This window comes from Parasteatoda tepidariorum, chromosome 6 (assembly GCF_982258835.1).
Source record: "Parasteatoda tepidariorum strain Cologne lab strain chromosome 6, Ptep-v5.0, whole genome shotgun sequence".
Classification (NCBI taxonomy): Eukaryota; Metazoa; Arthropoda; class Arachnida; order Araneae; family Theridiidae; genus Parasteatoda; species Parasteatoda tepidariorum.
In genome coordinates this window covers 15,869,632-15,887,550 of record NC_141760.1, presented here as the reverse complement: position 1 = coordinate 15,887,550, position 17,919 = coordinate 15,869,632, and the positions used below count along the sequence as shown (strand labels likewise).

The 17,919-nt window shown below is 28.4% G+C and overlaps 1 protein-coding gene across 19 annotated transcripts in view; it reads right to left on the bottom strand.

The window, feature by feature from the left end:
• LOC107450753 (membrane-associated guanylate kinase, WW and PDZ domain-containing protein 1) overlaps window positions 1–17,919 on the bottom strand; it is a 115,599-nt gene that overhangs the window by 40,566 nt on the left and 57,114 nt on the right. For 14 of the 19 annotated variants that reach the window (XM_016066635.5, XM_043052998.3, XM_043052997.3 and 11 more), the window contains exons 2-7: window positions 8,545–8,655; window positions 6,666–6,785; window positions 3,586–3,808; window positions 728–871; window positions 570–646; window positions 6–63 (exon numbers count right to left, since the gene is read on the bottom strand). In XM_016066635.5, the coding sequence (XP_015922121.2) occupies window positions 6–63; window positions 570–646; window positions 728–871; window positions 3,586–3,808; window positions 6,666–6,785; window positions 8,545–8,655 (733 nt within the window). Of the gene's footprint in view, window positions 1–5; window positions 64–569; window positions 647–727; window positions 872–3,585; window positions 3,809–6,665; window positions 6,786–8,544; window positions 8,656–9,776; window positions 9,971–14,467; window positions 14,585–17,919 lie in introns of those variants that run through there. The other 5 variants (XM_043053000.3, XM_071178970.2, XM_071178968.2 and 2 more) reach the window with 5 other exon arrangements.

Here is a 17,919-nt window from a genome sequence, read left to right as displayed (position 1 = left end):
CTTACTCAATGTAATATGTGCCATAATGAGGATCATCAATTTTTTCCCAACCATAAGGAAGTTCTACAAAAGTAAATATACAAATTTTTTAGAATATAAAAAATTATTTTTTTAAATAAATATATACTTAATTACAACGTAACACCATTACATTATTAATATAATTAAATGAAAGCAGATTTTATATTCAAAGCAGATCTTAATATTCAAGAAGAAGAAAAAAATTGACTTTAAGAAGTAAATGCATTTTGTGTGTTATTTAGTTATATCTTTGCTTTATAAAAGTAACACCCAAAATTTTAATTCAAATTAAAAATTTTTTAAACAAAAATCATATTAACTATTTCTACTACATTATATTTGCAGCCGTGTAAAAATCAAAACAATGATTCAGTTTATTCAACAAGATTAAAACATAACTATTAAAATTTCAATTATCCACACAAATGTAAATTTATTATGCTGGTTGCACACAATGTTAGTTTAAATTCTTGACAATTTAAAAATTTTTGCTATAATAAATAAATTGGATAGAGAATTGCGACAAATAATGCTTCCAAGATATTTACCATCTTCGTCACATTCACCAACAGGTTTTTTGTTTTTCGGTCTAGGATCTAGCCATTGAGATGTTCCAGTGTTATGACTAAAAATTAAATAAAAGTCATTAGAATTTATTAGTTAGATTTGTACAAGAAAATGAAGATAAACCAATTTGAAGACATACTCAATAAAGTAAGGTTCCCCGTCTTCTGTGTAAGCTTTTTCCCAGTTTTCTGGTAATGGGCCTAAATCGTCATCTTCAGAGGTAGAAAACTTCTTTTGAGATTTGTGATCATCAGTAATCATTCCTTGTGAAACATGTGAAGAACTGAAAGTAAAAGATTAAAGAGATTGAAATTAAAAAGTATTGCATTGAAGAAGTACTGCAGACTGCAAAAAACTTTTTTTTTCTCTCTCTTAGATGAAACTGGACTAAATAAAAGAAGCTAAAAAATTAACTGTTCAATTGATGAGCAATAGGCTTTACATAACAATAATTAAATTTAACATAGTACCAAAAAGTTTACGTCAACTCACTTTAAGTATCTTCATTTTATTTATTTTAGTTAATCATACGTAGTCAGAGATGCCAACTGCTCCGGACACGCCAAAATAATTAATAAAACGGTAAATTACTACCAAGTGAATTTTGCAAGTATTTGACTATTTTTGCTTGCTTTTTAAAAGGTATAGCATGACATAACTACTATAAAGTGCTGCTTTATATAAGCCTACGAATTATTTAGAAATAGTGGTGGATAAAAATCTACTAAACTGAATTTATTAAACCACAGGGTGCATAGCCAAATCTTTGAATCAAAAATAAGCACTTTTTAAAAACTTTTCAAGCACTTTACAAAAATTTTTAAGCACTCAAAAAATTCATATTCAATCAATGATATTATTGAAAAACAAAAACTTTTTATAAAGAGTTTCAGCGTTAAAAAAAACCCAAAAAGAAACGGACGTAAATCAAAACAATCAGTACTTTCTCACATCACCGAGTGAATTCAACTTCACCCTGAACTCAGAACAAAAGTACCCTTACCCCCTACGTCAAAAAAGTGTTAGAAGTAAAATAAAATAAACAAGAATAAAATTAAATTAAAAAGAAAAACATTTCATAAGGATCTGATATTCTCGATCCGAATTGCAGCACTCGGGTTTCGGTTTTAAGTGTGCGCGGATGCGCAAGTCATAACGTGGGTACGACATGATGTCCGCGTGAATGATTACGTAGCAAACACCCCATTTTTCGTGAAATGCATGGGATCCACCAGATATCACTGAAGAAAAAAAAATTTTGTGGAAAAAAAAGCACTTTTTAAAAACACCAGCTGAAAACAGCACCTTTAAAAGCTTTTAAAAACGAAATCCCCAAAAAAGCACCTTTAAGCACTTTTTACAAACGCTACGCACCCTGAAACCAAGAATCACAATTGATAAACTACCACTTTAAAATATTCATTTGCTGTCCGGAGCAAGTTGGCATCTCTGCGTAGTAGTATTTAATTATATAAATTAGTAAGCTATTTGTAACTGTGCTCTGTATTAAAATTTTAATAAAAAAACAACATAACATTTTATCAATTATTATTCTTTTTTAAGAAATATGTATGCAGGGGTCTGTCTAGGTTTTTCTGAGAAGTACCTATTTTGTGAAAATTTAGACATAATTTGTGAAAAATTAAAAATTATATTAAAAAATCAACACAAAAACATAGTAAAAATATAGATTTATTGTTTTTTAAGGATACAAAAATAAAATTTTAAGAAAAAGTATTTGTGAAACTGCCGTTTTTCCTAAAGTTGAATTTGTGAAACTACAGCTTTTTCTAAATATGAATTTGTGAAGGTACCGCTAAACGGTAGTAAATTCGGTCTGGACAGACCCCCCGATGTGATTTGTTGTTTTGTAGTATAAATGTAGTATGTGACATGCTTATGTAGCAGTAGTATTAGAATTTGATAATAAGTTCTTAATAATTATAAAATTTTACTTTTTTTTTTCACAAAATAGTGAAGGACTGCAGTTATTTTAATTTCTTAAATTCGTTAATTTCATTTTCAATTGTTAATTTTTTAATGTACACATGGTTAAAAATGATATATTAAATAGCTTAAAAATACTAGTATTAAAACTAGGTTGCAAATTGTAAATTTCTTTAATATTTCTTCTTTGAAAAATAGTTTCCTCCATTTGGATTGACAGAAACCTATTTCTTTTAGGCGTTTTTTTCCACTATGGAAGAAATGTATCTAAATCTATGGGAAAATTCAATTTTTACAACTATACACGTTCAATAAAAAAACCAACTACAGATAAATAAAGATACAAAATATTTTTCATTGTATCTCAAATGGGGGGGGGGGGATAAGCCACCCAGAACTGTGGGTTCAATACTTCTATTAATGGGTTTCGTTGAGTAATTTCATTAAAAAATCTAACACTTTATACTTAACCAATGTAAAGTTCAACAATAACTTCAATTTTTATTTAGCTTGATTAAAAATTTAACAGCACTTACTTCATTAATATGGTAGTTTCTGTACAATTTTAAGAGAAAGAGGAAATACATCAATAATATATTTAAAATAATTAATAGATAAAAAAAATATTAAAAAAAAAGTTTATGTTAATAAAGCACACGATAAAAAAGAACTACTAATCTAAAGAAAAAAAATTTAAATAAAAAAAAAAAGGTCTTGAATGTTTTTTTAATGTTAAAAGTGCTAAAAAAACATTTTATTGTATTATTTTTATAGTCTAATTTCCAATAAGAATTAGAAAATAGGAAATTTGGCCAAAATATGTTTGCTTCATCTTTATAAGGTTAACACTTATATATATATGAGTGTATGAGTGTGTATGTATAAACTACAAACGAAAAAAAATGAGCATATAATAGTATACAAGACTGTAACTCTTATACAAAATGCCTTGTTTGAATATTTATAAATGTGAAAATTCCCTAGCATACGTTGATTTCTTGTATATGAACTGCAATTAAGAAAATAATAGCAAAATTAAACTTTACTCACTCAATACTGTTTTTTCCAGAATGTGAGTAGCCAGAATCGGACTGTTCTTCATTGGTTTTTGCAGTCATTGCTTCAACGCTGGATCGATTCCGCCTTCTTTTGCCCTCGGAGGAAGGATGTATCCCAGGTATGACGTTGTTGCTGTTGTTAACTGTGTAACTGCTCGGTTTGGGAACAGGGGCTGGACATTCTTCTAAGGGTTTGGGTGTGCCGTAATGATTTCCTAATCGAAAAATACAAACTTTATTACAAGAAAGGAGATTTTTCAGCTGCACTAGAGAACACCCCCACAACACCACACTCTTTTTGTAAAATGATTGATTGGTTGATTGAATATAAAGTTTTATGGCACAAGATCCAAAGCAGGATATGTTGCGCCAAACAATTTGTTAAAACAGATCAAATGGTAAAGTGCACCCTACAATTTCTTCTCAAAAATATTGATGAAACTAATAAAATGGTTAACCACAAGTCACAGTCATCCTTCATACATAAAATACTGTTGCTAAAAAAAGGTAAGACGACGTTGGTTAAAACAAGGACAAATGGATAAAGTGTGATGAAGCATAAGTAAAATGTTATGAGTGTCGCATTGGATAGATTCTCCGAACAACAAACGAAAATGGGTGAGTCGAGTGTGGCCGATTCTGAGACGGTCAAGTTTTACATCTGTAATGTGCAGACACAATACGGGTAAAAGATCCAAATTAGGTTTGATGTTAGAAAGTTTAATTTTGACTTTGAAGATCCCAAAGCTGTTGCCAAAGGGATACAATAACTTTTTGAAAATGAATTTACAATACTTAAATGTTCACAGATAAGTTGGGAGTATTTATTTACTCAACTTAGCAGTAAATTTTGCAAATTGTCGAGAATTTAATGCACAGTATTTTAAAACTTCAATGGAGTCAAAGTTATACAAATACAATACAAGTTAAACTTATATTATGCATTTTATAGTTTTAAGATTTACGAAAAATCCTTTTTTTCTGTAGGTAAGAATTTTTACAAACTTAATTTGAATAAATAGGAAAAAAATTCTATTTTATGTATTTTAGGATGGAATAATAGAACTTGGTATAAAGTTGAAAGCTTCAAACAAGTATAATTGGTAAAATATCAATAAATTCAAATTAATAATACATTTCTGAAACACTAGCTTATTTATACATTTAACTGTTTCATTTTTTAAAAAATCCTTCCCCCTCCCCAATCACATAAGGATTTTTCATAAACTGAGCTTGAATAAGTCAAGAAAATTGTCTGTTTCGTATTACTAGGTTTTGGGGATAGAACTTCCGAGTGTCGAACAAAAACTTAAAAGTAATGAGTTTTATGAATGAAAATTATATATTATGACTTATACCCATTATCTTTTATGCATAAAAGAGTTCTCACTTTATTTAACCTATTGATCTAAATTTCATTTCCTTCAATTCAATGCAATGCAATAAAATACATTAAGGACAATACATTCGTGCAACAGAAATATTTAAGTATGTCTCCTAAAATGTGATCTACCAAAAAAAAAATTTTTTTTTTTGCATTTTTATTTATTTGCATCACAGACTATCTAACTAGTGGATAGATATAATGGCAAATGACACAATAAGCTTATCCTTCTCTTTAGTCAAATATAATACAATGAACTGACAACAAAAATCAGAATGTTCCTATTTGCGAAAAAAAAAATGGCATGTGATTGAATTTTTACCACAAATTCTCTTGAAATCAGCAACTAAGCTATTGATTTCTAAACACTTTCTTGGTTGCAAACTTTCATTTCCAACACAAAAATTACAAAATAAATTCATTGCTTAACTTCTGAGGGAAAAGAGAATTGTAACAGCTTTATAAGTTATAAAACAATATTTTTCCAAATTTTAAAACAAATACATCATTTTTCTCCCTCTCTTTTAAAGGTATTGTGCTGCCTTTCTTTTATACTTTTAGTGTGTAAACAAAGAATATGAGGCAGGATGACAAGGGGAAAAAGGTCTCTCAATGGATTATGTGATTCAATAATTTACAAAGCTGAAATTCAACACCGCTATTTAATGGAGCCAGAGTGTCAAGGATTTAAATCACATTAAAAAAAAAAATCATTTATTTTTTATTAAAAAAAACTTGATTTAAACATTGAAATAAAATGGAAAAAAGAAAAGAAAAAAAATACAGTAGTAATTATTTGTTTTGCAAAGAGATCTCGAGTAGTGAGGGAATAAATACAATCTTTCAAAAAAGAAATAAGAGTCCTTTTTTTAAAAAAAAAAATAGCCTGCATATATTTTCATTAAAACTGACAACAAATATGCAAATAAAAACACTTAAAAAATATATATATACCAATACAGGATTTTATAATATATATATATATATATATATATACCAATACAGGATTTTTTAAAAATATATCAGAATCACTTCAAACTAATTTACTTATCGAAAACCTGTTTCGCGTGAAAAAATACAATCTGTAGTCACTAACAAAAAAGTAAGTACTAACAAGTAAATAAACTAAGTACTAACAAAAAAGTAACTGTAAGTACTAACAAAAAATTAATTAAATCACCCTTCAAAAATCGAGTCTTCAACTTTTCACAATTCTGTAAATGAAGCCATAAATCAGAGAGAATCTGTAGCAGTTGGTATCCGTTTATGATATAAGTGTCCACAATATTGAAACAATAGCACTATTAACACACTTTAAATCCCAATTAATTAATTTTTTCCTCTTCTATACTAACTTTTTTTAGAGTACACAGACATAATTTACGTGAACATATTTTTAAAGCATTGTTTTTAAATAATTAAAAAAAATTTTTTTTTTTATAAATAATATTTTATTAGATAGTAATATACCAAAAACTAAATTAGGAATGCTTTATACCATAATTAAAACCAATTGATATTTCATTAAATTGATTTTAGCAAAGTTAGGTAATTTAATATAACCACAGTTTATTTTCCTGTAGTTTCACATTTCATTTCATGCATCACAGTTGACTTAATTTTTTCTTCTGAATGTGCATTTCAACTTTTGTGTAATATGGGGAACTATAGAATCAAGTGAGGAGTACCTTCATATATTCCACTTTCTAGAAGATTACCAGATCTTTCCAGTTGCATGAACTCTTCAACAGTGAGGAAGGTATAATCCACACCATTGATTTCCCCATCTCTCGGTGATCTAGTTGTGCCTGTACAAAATATATTTCAACACAATTATTCCAAAATAACAGCTACTATTTCATAACAAAAATACAAGCACCAAATATGACAAACAATATTTAAAGTAAACAAAATTGCAATTTAAAAATGAACTGATTATCTTTTAATGATTGTTTATTTTTGCATAACCAGAGATGGGTAAATACCAATTTTTTTTATAACAATTACTAACGGAAACAGCCGATGATACAAATACAGCTGATTAGCAGTTACTAAAGCCTAATATTTCTTAGTATTAGATACATATTAATTTTAATTTCTAGAATTCAAGAATAAAAAAATTATAGTCTTTTTTTTGTAGTTGATTTAAATCAACTACAAAAATCAAAATTACTTTATACTAAATAACTGAAAAAAGCCTTTTTTTTGTTTATTTTTTTCGAGGTAATTCAATCAGCTTTCAAATAAATATTTTAGCTAGCCCATGAAAACATATTCCGAGAATCAAATTAATATGATTTATTCTTAAATTACTTCATAGCTTTAAGTACTAAGTACACTCTATCAAATACACTCTTTAACGCTCATTATCTAACTAACTGTATAGTTTTCTACAAAACTTTTTAATTCAAAAGTGCAATTTTTCCTTCAGCAACCCAAGACAACAGCAACATTCGTATTCAAGACAAATCTATTCAAAAAGCAAACCGGGGTTTAATACACAAGTAATAATCAGGGTTTGTTGATTTAAATCAAATGTTTTTCCTTAAAAAAAACATTTGATTTAAATCAACTGATTTTTTTTATATATATTGATTTAAAAAGTTAAATAACAGTGTTTTAAATTATTGATACTTTTATTACTTTCTTTTCTTTGACTTAAAATTTATTTTAAATAAATTGCTGCATTAATTAATTTTAGTTAACGAAATTACTTTCTTTCTTGGTGTGTGTTAAATTCCAACACATTTGAAATTACATTTTTAAAAATCTTTTGATTCTTGAGATTGAAAGTACATATTAAAGTAAACATTTAATGCTGTCTTAATATAGACTTGCATAGCTGTAGAAAGTAATTAATAAACAGGAATTTTCTTCACACAAAAAATACAAATAATGTTCATTAAAATTCTATCTTTTGAATGAAAAAGAATGGAATAAAAATCTACATTATGTTTGATTGGTGGAGAATGTTTAATTCTAAAGCTTGAGGTTATCTTAAACCCTAATATGCCAAAAATAGGGTTTAAGTTCTCTATTTCATTTAGTCCTTAAATTTCAATCCTGCATTTGTTTCAAAATGGTTGCTATGCATTCAAAGCCATGTATTAAAATAAAAAATTGTTTTAGGTAGTTAGAGCTTCTTAAATACTGTTATAATATAGTTTTAATATTAATTAAATTTTGATTAAACATTCATAAAGTTTTTTTAATCATAAATCAAAGTTCTTACAGTGTATTTGATTAAACATAAAAAAAATCTGATTTAAATCAAAAAAATCTGATCTAAATCAAAAAATCACAAACCCTGCTAATAATACAATTCATACAAGATATAAAGTTGCTAAAAGACCAAGAACATGTCTTTTGCAGTGATTATTTTTTTTAAATTGTTAAGACAAGATATGAGACGTAACACACTTTAGAAATAATTCAACTCTACACGAGGACAAATTATGTCTCAATGAGAATTGTTCTAGTATAAATCATATGATACGAAATATCTTTGAACAATTATTAAATGTATAATTAAAAATTTCATTACCAAAAAGAAATTTAGGTACTTACAGGGGACAGTTCTAAGATATAAGTTGTCTCTCACTGTATTTTGTAGTTCACAGTCAGGAGAATTTTTTGGAAACCTGGTGTTCAAATGCTGCCTTAAGTCTTTACCCAATCCTACGAGAGAATTTGAAATTAGTATAATAATTGAAACTTGTAATGTGCTCAAAAGTTTTAAATTGAAACATTTCAAAGAGTTAAATAATGACAAACACATTATTCAACAATGCAGTAAAATTAAACATTTCAATAACTCAAAACCTTCAGGATAAGGCTAATTACCCAGATAATGAGGAACAATAAAAATAAATAAAGTAAAATCAAAAATCCTACGAGTTCTCCATTTGTTACCAAGAAAACATTGCACAACCAAGAAAAATAATCATACGTTGTGTGATTATTTTTCTTGGATGTGTAAACCAAGATGAGCTAAAAACTTAGCTTTAGAAGAATAAAAATAAATAAATAAAATAGAAATTGACAGGAAGTACATAAATGAAGTTTGGGATTATGTCACTAAGTTACAATATTTTACATCTGTCTACAAGTCACATTATTGCAAAATTTTTATATTTAGAAAGAGGAACTTCTGATTGGGTCATATTTAATTTTTAAAAGGACTGACAAATTTCCTATTTTATTTCTTAAATTGAAACAATTTTTTAACATTTTGAAGGACAGTCGAAAACCTGGAAATAAATATTAAGTGTATTTCTCATAAAATTAATTAATTTGATAAAAATTCATACAAAAAAAAATTTCTAAAATTTTCACAAAGAGCATAAGTAAAAACTTAAATAAAAATATAAAATAATAAAAAATAGATAAATAGTTGTAGATATAAAAATTCTTTCATATAGAAATAAAACCCTAAAATTTCAAAATTTTAACAATTGCATCATAATACTTATACTGTAAGAAATACCTATGAGTGGTGAACATCCTACTTATAGTATGCATAATTTTAAAATTAACTCAATGACTGCTCAATGCTGATTAACTGAAAATTATGAAACAATTCATATAATACGGTTAACTTATTCAGTAATATAATTTATATTGAAAATAAGATTTCTTTTGCAATAGGAAAATTTAAAAAATAAAAAAAAAATGCTACAATTTCTAACTTTTAATTTTGTTGATAAATAATACACCGTATTTTTTTCAACTGCAAGTAAAAATAGTGGATGGGTAGATAAGAGTTTATGTACATAAAAATAGAATGTCAATAAACATACATATAAAACTGGAAGTACGTAATCCATCAAAATAAACTTTCAAAACAATAACAGAAAAAGCGGTCTGAAACACTAACACAGAAACAAAGATAGAAGAAGCAAGTTTTTCAACCGTTTCCCCTCGAGAAATGAACTGGTCGAGATCCGAAGACAGAAAGAAAAAGAGATATTTCCCCAAACATTGGGATGAAGAAGAAAATTTCAAAAAACTTCTCCCCTCACTGATTCTTGGAAAAAAAGATCTTGTTACTCTTACTGAAGGGAAGCAGTACAAATTACTAAAGAACGCTTTCACTTGTTTTATTTTTTTAATTTTTAAATAAAAAGTGAAGAAATATATGGCTTCATTTTAAAAACAGAAGATTGAAAACTAATTTGAATATGAAATTGCACTATATTTCAATTAATGTTAAGACACTGCAGGCGCCTTAACTGCAGTAAATTCAATTCTTCCCAGTATCTTTTCCCGTAGAAAATTAAATAAAAACAGTTGAAATATGTTATGAGTTGTTTATATAATTATTAGAGTGTCATCTCGAATTGGGAACGGGTTGTAACGTACGAATTTTTTTGTACTAATTACACGCAACTAAACGCGTCATTGTATTTGTTTAAAAGCCAGGGTCTGTTTTCATTTATGAGTCAAATTTTCGTCGAAATTAATACCCATTCTTGAGTCAACACCAAATTACATAGTGTTTCATTTAAATTAATTATACAGTAAATATAGTAAGCGTACAGCAAAAATTTATGGCAATCATATAATCATGTTACAAACAGAAAATTCGTGTATCTCAAACATATTTATATAGTGTGCATGGTCAGTACTACCTCGTGAAAACTATACAATAAATGAAAATGCGGGACGAATTAAATTATGCTTAAAGAAACTTCATACTAGAGAACATTAAAGTGACGAAAAAGAAAAGTGGAGCATGAGCACTTAATTATAATAATAATTTATTATAATTATAACTTAGGTATAAATTTTCATAAATTGCATTTTATTATAATTATTTATTATTACTTAACCTAAATATGTATGTTTTGAGCACACGGTTTAATTAAAAAAAAAGACAGTAACATAAATTAATTAAAAATATATTTTTTAAAAATTTTTTGTCGCGATTCAATTAAATAGTTTCTGACAAAAGCAAATATTTTTTTTTTTTTAATTAATAATTTTCGCAAGTTAAGCATTAAGGTTGACAAGTTTCTATTTAACGAAACAAAAGAAAAAAATAATATAAAACAATTGATATATCTAAGAACTTGGACGTGTAAAATGTTTGGTTCAAATAAGACAATTTTGTTGGTTAATAGCAAAAAATTATAGCGACTATGATCATTCTGCAATGTTGTTTGACCCCAAGCTAAAAAACCTAAAATTAAATGTAATGTTACGAAGGGAATAGAATAGCAGTTACATCACTTTCTACGTTCAGCCTTGATTATTATTATTTAATCTTAATTATTTTATTTCAAATAATCAGCCAGTAAAAACGAATGACAAATCTTTAACATACACAAAGCTATTTTGTGATAAAAAAAGTTTTATTTCAACTAGTTATAACTTATACAGATTTAGAAATTTTTAACGTAAACTATCAACAAATTTCAGAATTTTGTACAGATACTATGAATTGCGAATCTTCATTTTCCACAATGCAAAAATCTCTAGCACACCTTTATTCTCCAACTTAAAGAAATATTCACCCCTTGATTACTTAAATTAAATCAGTGTTATGGAGTAGCTAAAATTTAAGACTTACAAACTACGAATTATAAATCAGCCCATTTAATTATTTCCTTTAAGTTTAGTCATTTAAGTTTAATTCATGTATGTTAAAATTACAATTTTCAATAATAATTAAAACGTTAGTTATAACTGAAAACTCATTAATAACATTCCCGTCAAAAAGTACTTTTTTTTAAGGGAATAAAAAGACGAAACACAGATGAGGCACATACAAAAATAAAACTTTATTTTTTGAAGGACTTAAAAATAATTTTTGCCTCATTTATGATAATACGATTATAAAAAAGTCTCTAGAAAGGAACTGTGGTCGCTCACCAAAGCTGAGCGATATATCATGAAATATTAATATTTTTCGTATCAAGATATTTTAAAAAGTTATCAAGCGATATATCAAGAATACCATATCTTATTATGGATATAGAATACAATAATATCGAACGCATTATCGATAAGGAGAATTAAGAGCACGCTATACAGCGGAAGAATTCCTTTATGGCAAATATTCTTTGACTTACGTAATTTAAAATTGAATCAAATAATGACAGGATAACTGCAACTATTGATGTTTTCACAATAGCAATTGAAAGTTCTTGATTTACTCTCTTCTTTAAAATACCTAATAGAGGTGAATTGCCTTGGAAAAGTTTCATAATGAAAATATCGAACTATGTAAAACAAACGCTATTCAGTTTAATTGGAACAATATCGGTGGGCAAAAATGAAATTTAAGGAGCGGGAATCATTTTCTGTTGTAAATAAAAACGTATTTGAATGGAAAGATTTTGTACACGATCCCCCAAGGAGGTGCAATCGGGGTGTAGAACACAGGGATCAACAAAGGAGAGTACCCAAAAGGTCACCAAGGGAGGTCAGTTAAAAATGCTATTTCCCACCGCCAGCACGAAATCTCTACCGCCAAATCTTGAGCGCGTTTCTCTCTTTCCAAGGTCGCTAATCAATTTATCAAAAAGAATTATCTTTAAATATGAACAGATTTATCTGGTGTAGTATGACGAGACCTTCAACTGGCCACGTTTTTAGAACGCCAAATGCCCTTAAATATTTCGCCAACTTGGTCGCAATTAACATCTGTTAAAAACACCCTGCGCTTTATTTGAGGAGTTAATAGATAGTACTCAATCACCACTTTAAAATCAATTTGGTTGCGAGCTGACTCAATCGGTTATTACATTATATTTTTTTAAAAGATAAAAAGGTTTAAAACTGTTTACTTCTAGAACGCTTTTGTTTACATGGCCTTGCATTGTATTGAAGATTCTGTAGGATCTTACCGTTTATGAAAACAGAATATCAAAGATGCAAGAGAATGTCTACTTCCACCGGTGAATATCCCGAAATATTTGTTATATCCGATTTGATATTAATTTATTCGTTGATATTACATTTATTTGATATTTTAGTATCTGCTGAGGATAGATTAGGAGAAATATCAATGTTCGGAGTACTGATCAAATGCATACTGGGCAATGGCACTTGACCTTAAAAAGCATCGATGTAGGGCATACCGGGCAAGGGCACTGAACTAGGCCTGTTATATAATTCGGACATTTACCAAAGCGACTATGTGATGTCAACAATCACAAATTTCAGCCATTTACAGTAACAAATACATTACAGTATTAGCAACATTAGACTTGATTGCCTCCATCATTTCAAATTAGCAATAACTTAAGCGAGAAAAAAATACAAATAGGAATCATCAAGAATGTTCATGTTTAGGGAGTAACTGCAATTTCATGACATATTTTTTCCTTTTTAACAGAATAATATTTAGACAAAATTTTCACTTAATGAGTTGGTAATGAACTAAACATGGTTTATAAAGGAAAATTTTATTCTGAAATACAAAAGTAAATAACAATATAGAATTTTTCCTACCACTGATTATCTGTATGAATATCAAATAAAGACTAGGTAAATAAAAATTTATGGGGTTCACGTGTGTCGAATCAGTCATAATTCGGTAATATTAAATACTAAAATGGTCACATAACAGTAATGTCAATAAAAATGTTTTTAAAAAAAAACAATTCCTGTTTACCCTTATGTAATTTAATTATTAGAGTGAAAAATGAAACAATTTGATATATTTTCTGTACTGTTTACCATATAATTAAATTTAATAAAAAAAAAAGAAAAATTAAAATCTGAAAGGGGAATAAATGCTATCACCATGAAGGATAAAAGAGATTGAATAAAAATTTATCATTCTTAAAAATCATACATTTGAAATCAAAACCTCAAAATCCGTGGAAAAGTTTTATTTAATATTATATAAAATTTTTATGTTAAACATGATGCCATTTCTCTGTTAGTGTTGACTGATGATAGTAGCATTATGATATAGCAAGTAAATCTGCCAGCCACTTGAAACTGATTCTGAACTTGTTAAAATAGTTTTCTAACAAATTACACTAATTAGTCTTAAATTATAAAACTGCATGAGAAAAAAAGAAACTTTCTTCTCTGTTAGTTTTTATATGAAATTTTTGTTTTCAAAATTATGCATGTTTTCTACTTCAATACTTTTTCTTTCTTTTTTTAAAAGGAAGTAAAGAAGGGCGGCATAGTTTTTTTTAAAAATTAAAACCTTCGAAATAGTGACAAAAAGTACATAATTGCTTTGAAAAAAAAAAAAGCGTTCTGAAACTATACATATAGCAATTTGCTAATTAAACAGAGGGGGGAGGATATGAAAGTAAGTAAGCAGGCAACTTAATGTTATCGAACAAAACTGAGTAGTTAAAATGTAACAGCAATATTTGAAAATTTAAACAAAATCGGTTGGCGCCAAACAGATTTCTAAAACAAATAATAAAAAAACATCTGATATAGGATCTATTTTCCTTTTAAAAGGTTCAATTCAGACTTGCATTATCCAGCACTGAATAAAGAGAAATTCATTATTTACCGGACACAGCATAGCAATACATCTCAGCTTGCGATGGATGGCACACCAGTACAGGAATCATGGGTAGCCGATTACATTGAATTTTGATTTGTTTATGACTGTTGATACAACTTCCGCCAGACTGACACACGCGTCATTTCACAAATATCAACAAAATGAGTGCCACTACTTCATATTTGATGGTTCTTCTTTTGTAACTTCCCAATGGACGTTCAACCATCAATTTTTTTTAACTCACTCCATAAAATGACGTTATTTATCGTACATCAAGAGAAAGGACAGCCATCGAGGATATATTTTATGATTGAAAATATATATTTGCGGGATAAAACTTTCTTCGATAAACTGCGTATATATAGTGCCATAAAAATATGTGTCTGAAACTTGTATTGAAAAACACTCTGTCGCAACGCGAGGAAAATGAAGAGAGAGAATAACTTATACACAACAGAATGGGTTTTTGCTTAAGGTTAACCCCTTCAGGACAGTGATTCTCTTTTTCTAACTAAAACGGGGCGTGATCTCAATTAGTACTCTCTCAGGCCTTCTTTCGGTCCTGAACAAGTAACGATAGGAGCATCGGCAATACTACACATAACTGAGTTGAGCAGAATGGAAAGAAAAAAAAAAGCGTTAAATAGAAACGAAACTAACTCAAGATAAGCAGATGGAACAATGCTCTAAATATAGCCTAACGCAGGAGTGCAAAATGATATAGTAGTGTTTTTTTTACATATTTTTTTATAATTTTTAACCGTCATTTAACAGCGACCCAAGTTTTGGGTTTATTACTACCAATGTTCAACTCCTTAGCCTTGTCATTTTGAACCGATCCAGAAGATAGGGAAACTCCTGGATCAGTACCCCCATAGATATTGATTTGTTATGGAAACATGGAGGACTTTACGACTCGGCAGATTTATCAGTCACCATTTACTACACGGGGAATTTTCGGTCAGCGAGGATCGAACCCATGAACTCTTGGACATGGGTCCAGTGTCCTACCAACCAGGCTATCCCGGCCCTGGATCAAGTATTAGGAGAAATTTTCCTTCGTGAAGGACTTTTGGATGGGACTAACCCGCATTTGCGATACGTGGAGAGGAAAACCTCCTAAGGTTAGCCTGGCGGCAAGGGGACTCTAATTCATGATCTGTCTGCCATTGAGGATATATTACGTCAGTACTATGGTCGGTACGAGTCGGGTGCGGAATTGGTTACTCTTCAAAAGCATGTTACAATTTCGTTTTCATTTCGGGGGTGAGTTCAAAACATACACACTGCAAATTATGACGTCATTTTCATAGCAGTTTAGTGCAAATTGTTTACTATGTAGTGGATGTAGTTTCTTTGTAGAATTTAACAATATTACGGTCGTGTGAGATACATCTTAGTTTGTTATGAAGAAGGGATCCCACAAAAATAAACAAATTCATTTGAGAAAAATTGATTTATTTTTTAGAGAATATGGCCATACTTGACAAATAATTAAATAAAAAAAGTCCCTCAAAGAAATTAAGAGAATCATTCTCTTAACATCAAGAATTTTTGTAAAGATAAAAACTCAACAGTTGGATTAAAATTTAGTGGATTGTTCCCAACGGACAGTTAGGATCATGGGAAGAGATCCATGGTTGGCCATTTATATAGCCAAACATAAAACCAATCTCCTTAATCAATATTAAATTAAAAAATAATTTGGCGAAGGCTAACACCAAAAAGACTAAAAATTAGCTTTTTTATAAAATGTGATAAAAATTAAATAATTGGTTTAAATTAATTAAAAGTCGATTAAGAATGATGAAAAAAAAAATGTTAGAAATTAAAGAAATTTTAAAAGCTAGAAAATATGTAACGCTTATTATGGCATCACAGTTGCATTCTTTAAAAATTGTTACTGAAAACCTAAAAGTTTACAAATTAAGAGAATATGGCTGTGAAAGATCCAAATACAGGTCAGCGGGATACCTCATTAAAAGAAAATAATTACGTGAAAAAGAAATAAGCTTCATCGTAAAACAAGTCATCGCCCTCTTCAAAAAGTCATAAAATAGCATTACATTTTCCATGTTTCCTATCCAAAATTAAAGAATTGCAATGAACTTATTTTTTCCTAATTTTATGTATATTACTTTCTTCTAAAACACCAATAAGGCAAGGTGTTTTCCAACGTTCATAGTTCGGGTAAAAAATATATGTTCTGGTGGAACACGATATTTAAAATATCAAGGAGAAAAATATGAATAGAGGATGAGGGGTCCTTGAAGCTGAAATGGAAATATGTACAAGTTATGCAAAAAAAAAAAAAAAAAAAAAAAAAAAATTAAAAATGGATATGAAATGATGCCAAATATTTGTATGCTTCTTTGCCAGGCAAAACTTGAGAGAATTTGCCAGCAGAATCTTCTTCCGTAAAATATTATTAACTAAACATTGAATATTTAAAAAAGCAAACATTGCCTGCATAGTTATTTTTTAAATAAACATTTTTAAGTCCAAATCACACTGGAAATCAACAGTGATGATAAACAACTTTGAATTATTTTATAATAACAAAATATAATAGTAAAATGATCTTCATAAACTACTGTTTAATGAATCAGTAAATCGATTAATAAAATTAGATATGCTATGATGGATCAAAAAAAAGTGGTTAATAAAATCAGAAATGAATCAATAAATCTATTATTAAAATTAGAAATGCTATGATGGATCAGAAAATCGATGAATGAAATCGAGATACGTGAGTGTGCAAGACATCTAAAGTTATAACTAAACTTTTTTTTGGAAGGATTTAAATGGCTAATTCTAAACTAGCTGGACAAATGGACGTCAGAAGAAGAAAAATTAAGTTAGCCTCAAATTCAAGCCTTTCCTCTCTCTTATCTTCCGCATCAGTCAACCTATTTCAGTAAAATCGATGAGTGACTGACTAGACGAGGAGAAAATAAACAAATAAGAGACAGAATATATTTAACTTGATGTTTTCCATTACCTTAAAAAGGCAGCGAAAGGAAGTTTTTGAGTGCGTCCATCTATTCCAACTTCTCCAACTTTCAACAAATTGTATTAATAAAAAAATTAACATGCATGCTAGGAATAGTTCTTTTTAGAATATTTATTAAGTGTCGTTTTTATTGTTTAGGCAGTAAAGTATTTGTAGCAATTTGCTTTAGCATTAAATAAAAATAGTTTTGCTTTAAAATAAAACCTTATGTTAGTTTAAAAGATATCAAACGTTCAACTATAACTGATTATTACAGTCTCCATACAGATATAAAAATAAGCTTACTCCAAAAGTTATCGCACATTTAACTATTATTACTGAAAACAGCATGTTAACAAAATAAAATCAATGCTATTCTAAAAGGTCGCAAATATATAATTTTTATCACATAGCAGTATCCATACAAATTTAAAACCAATCTTACTTTGTTTGTTTGTTTAAGATG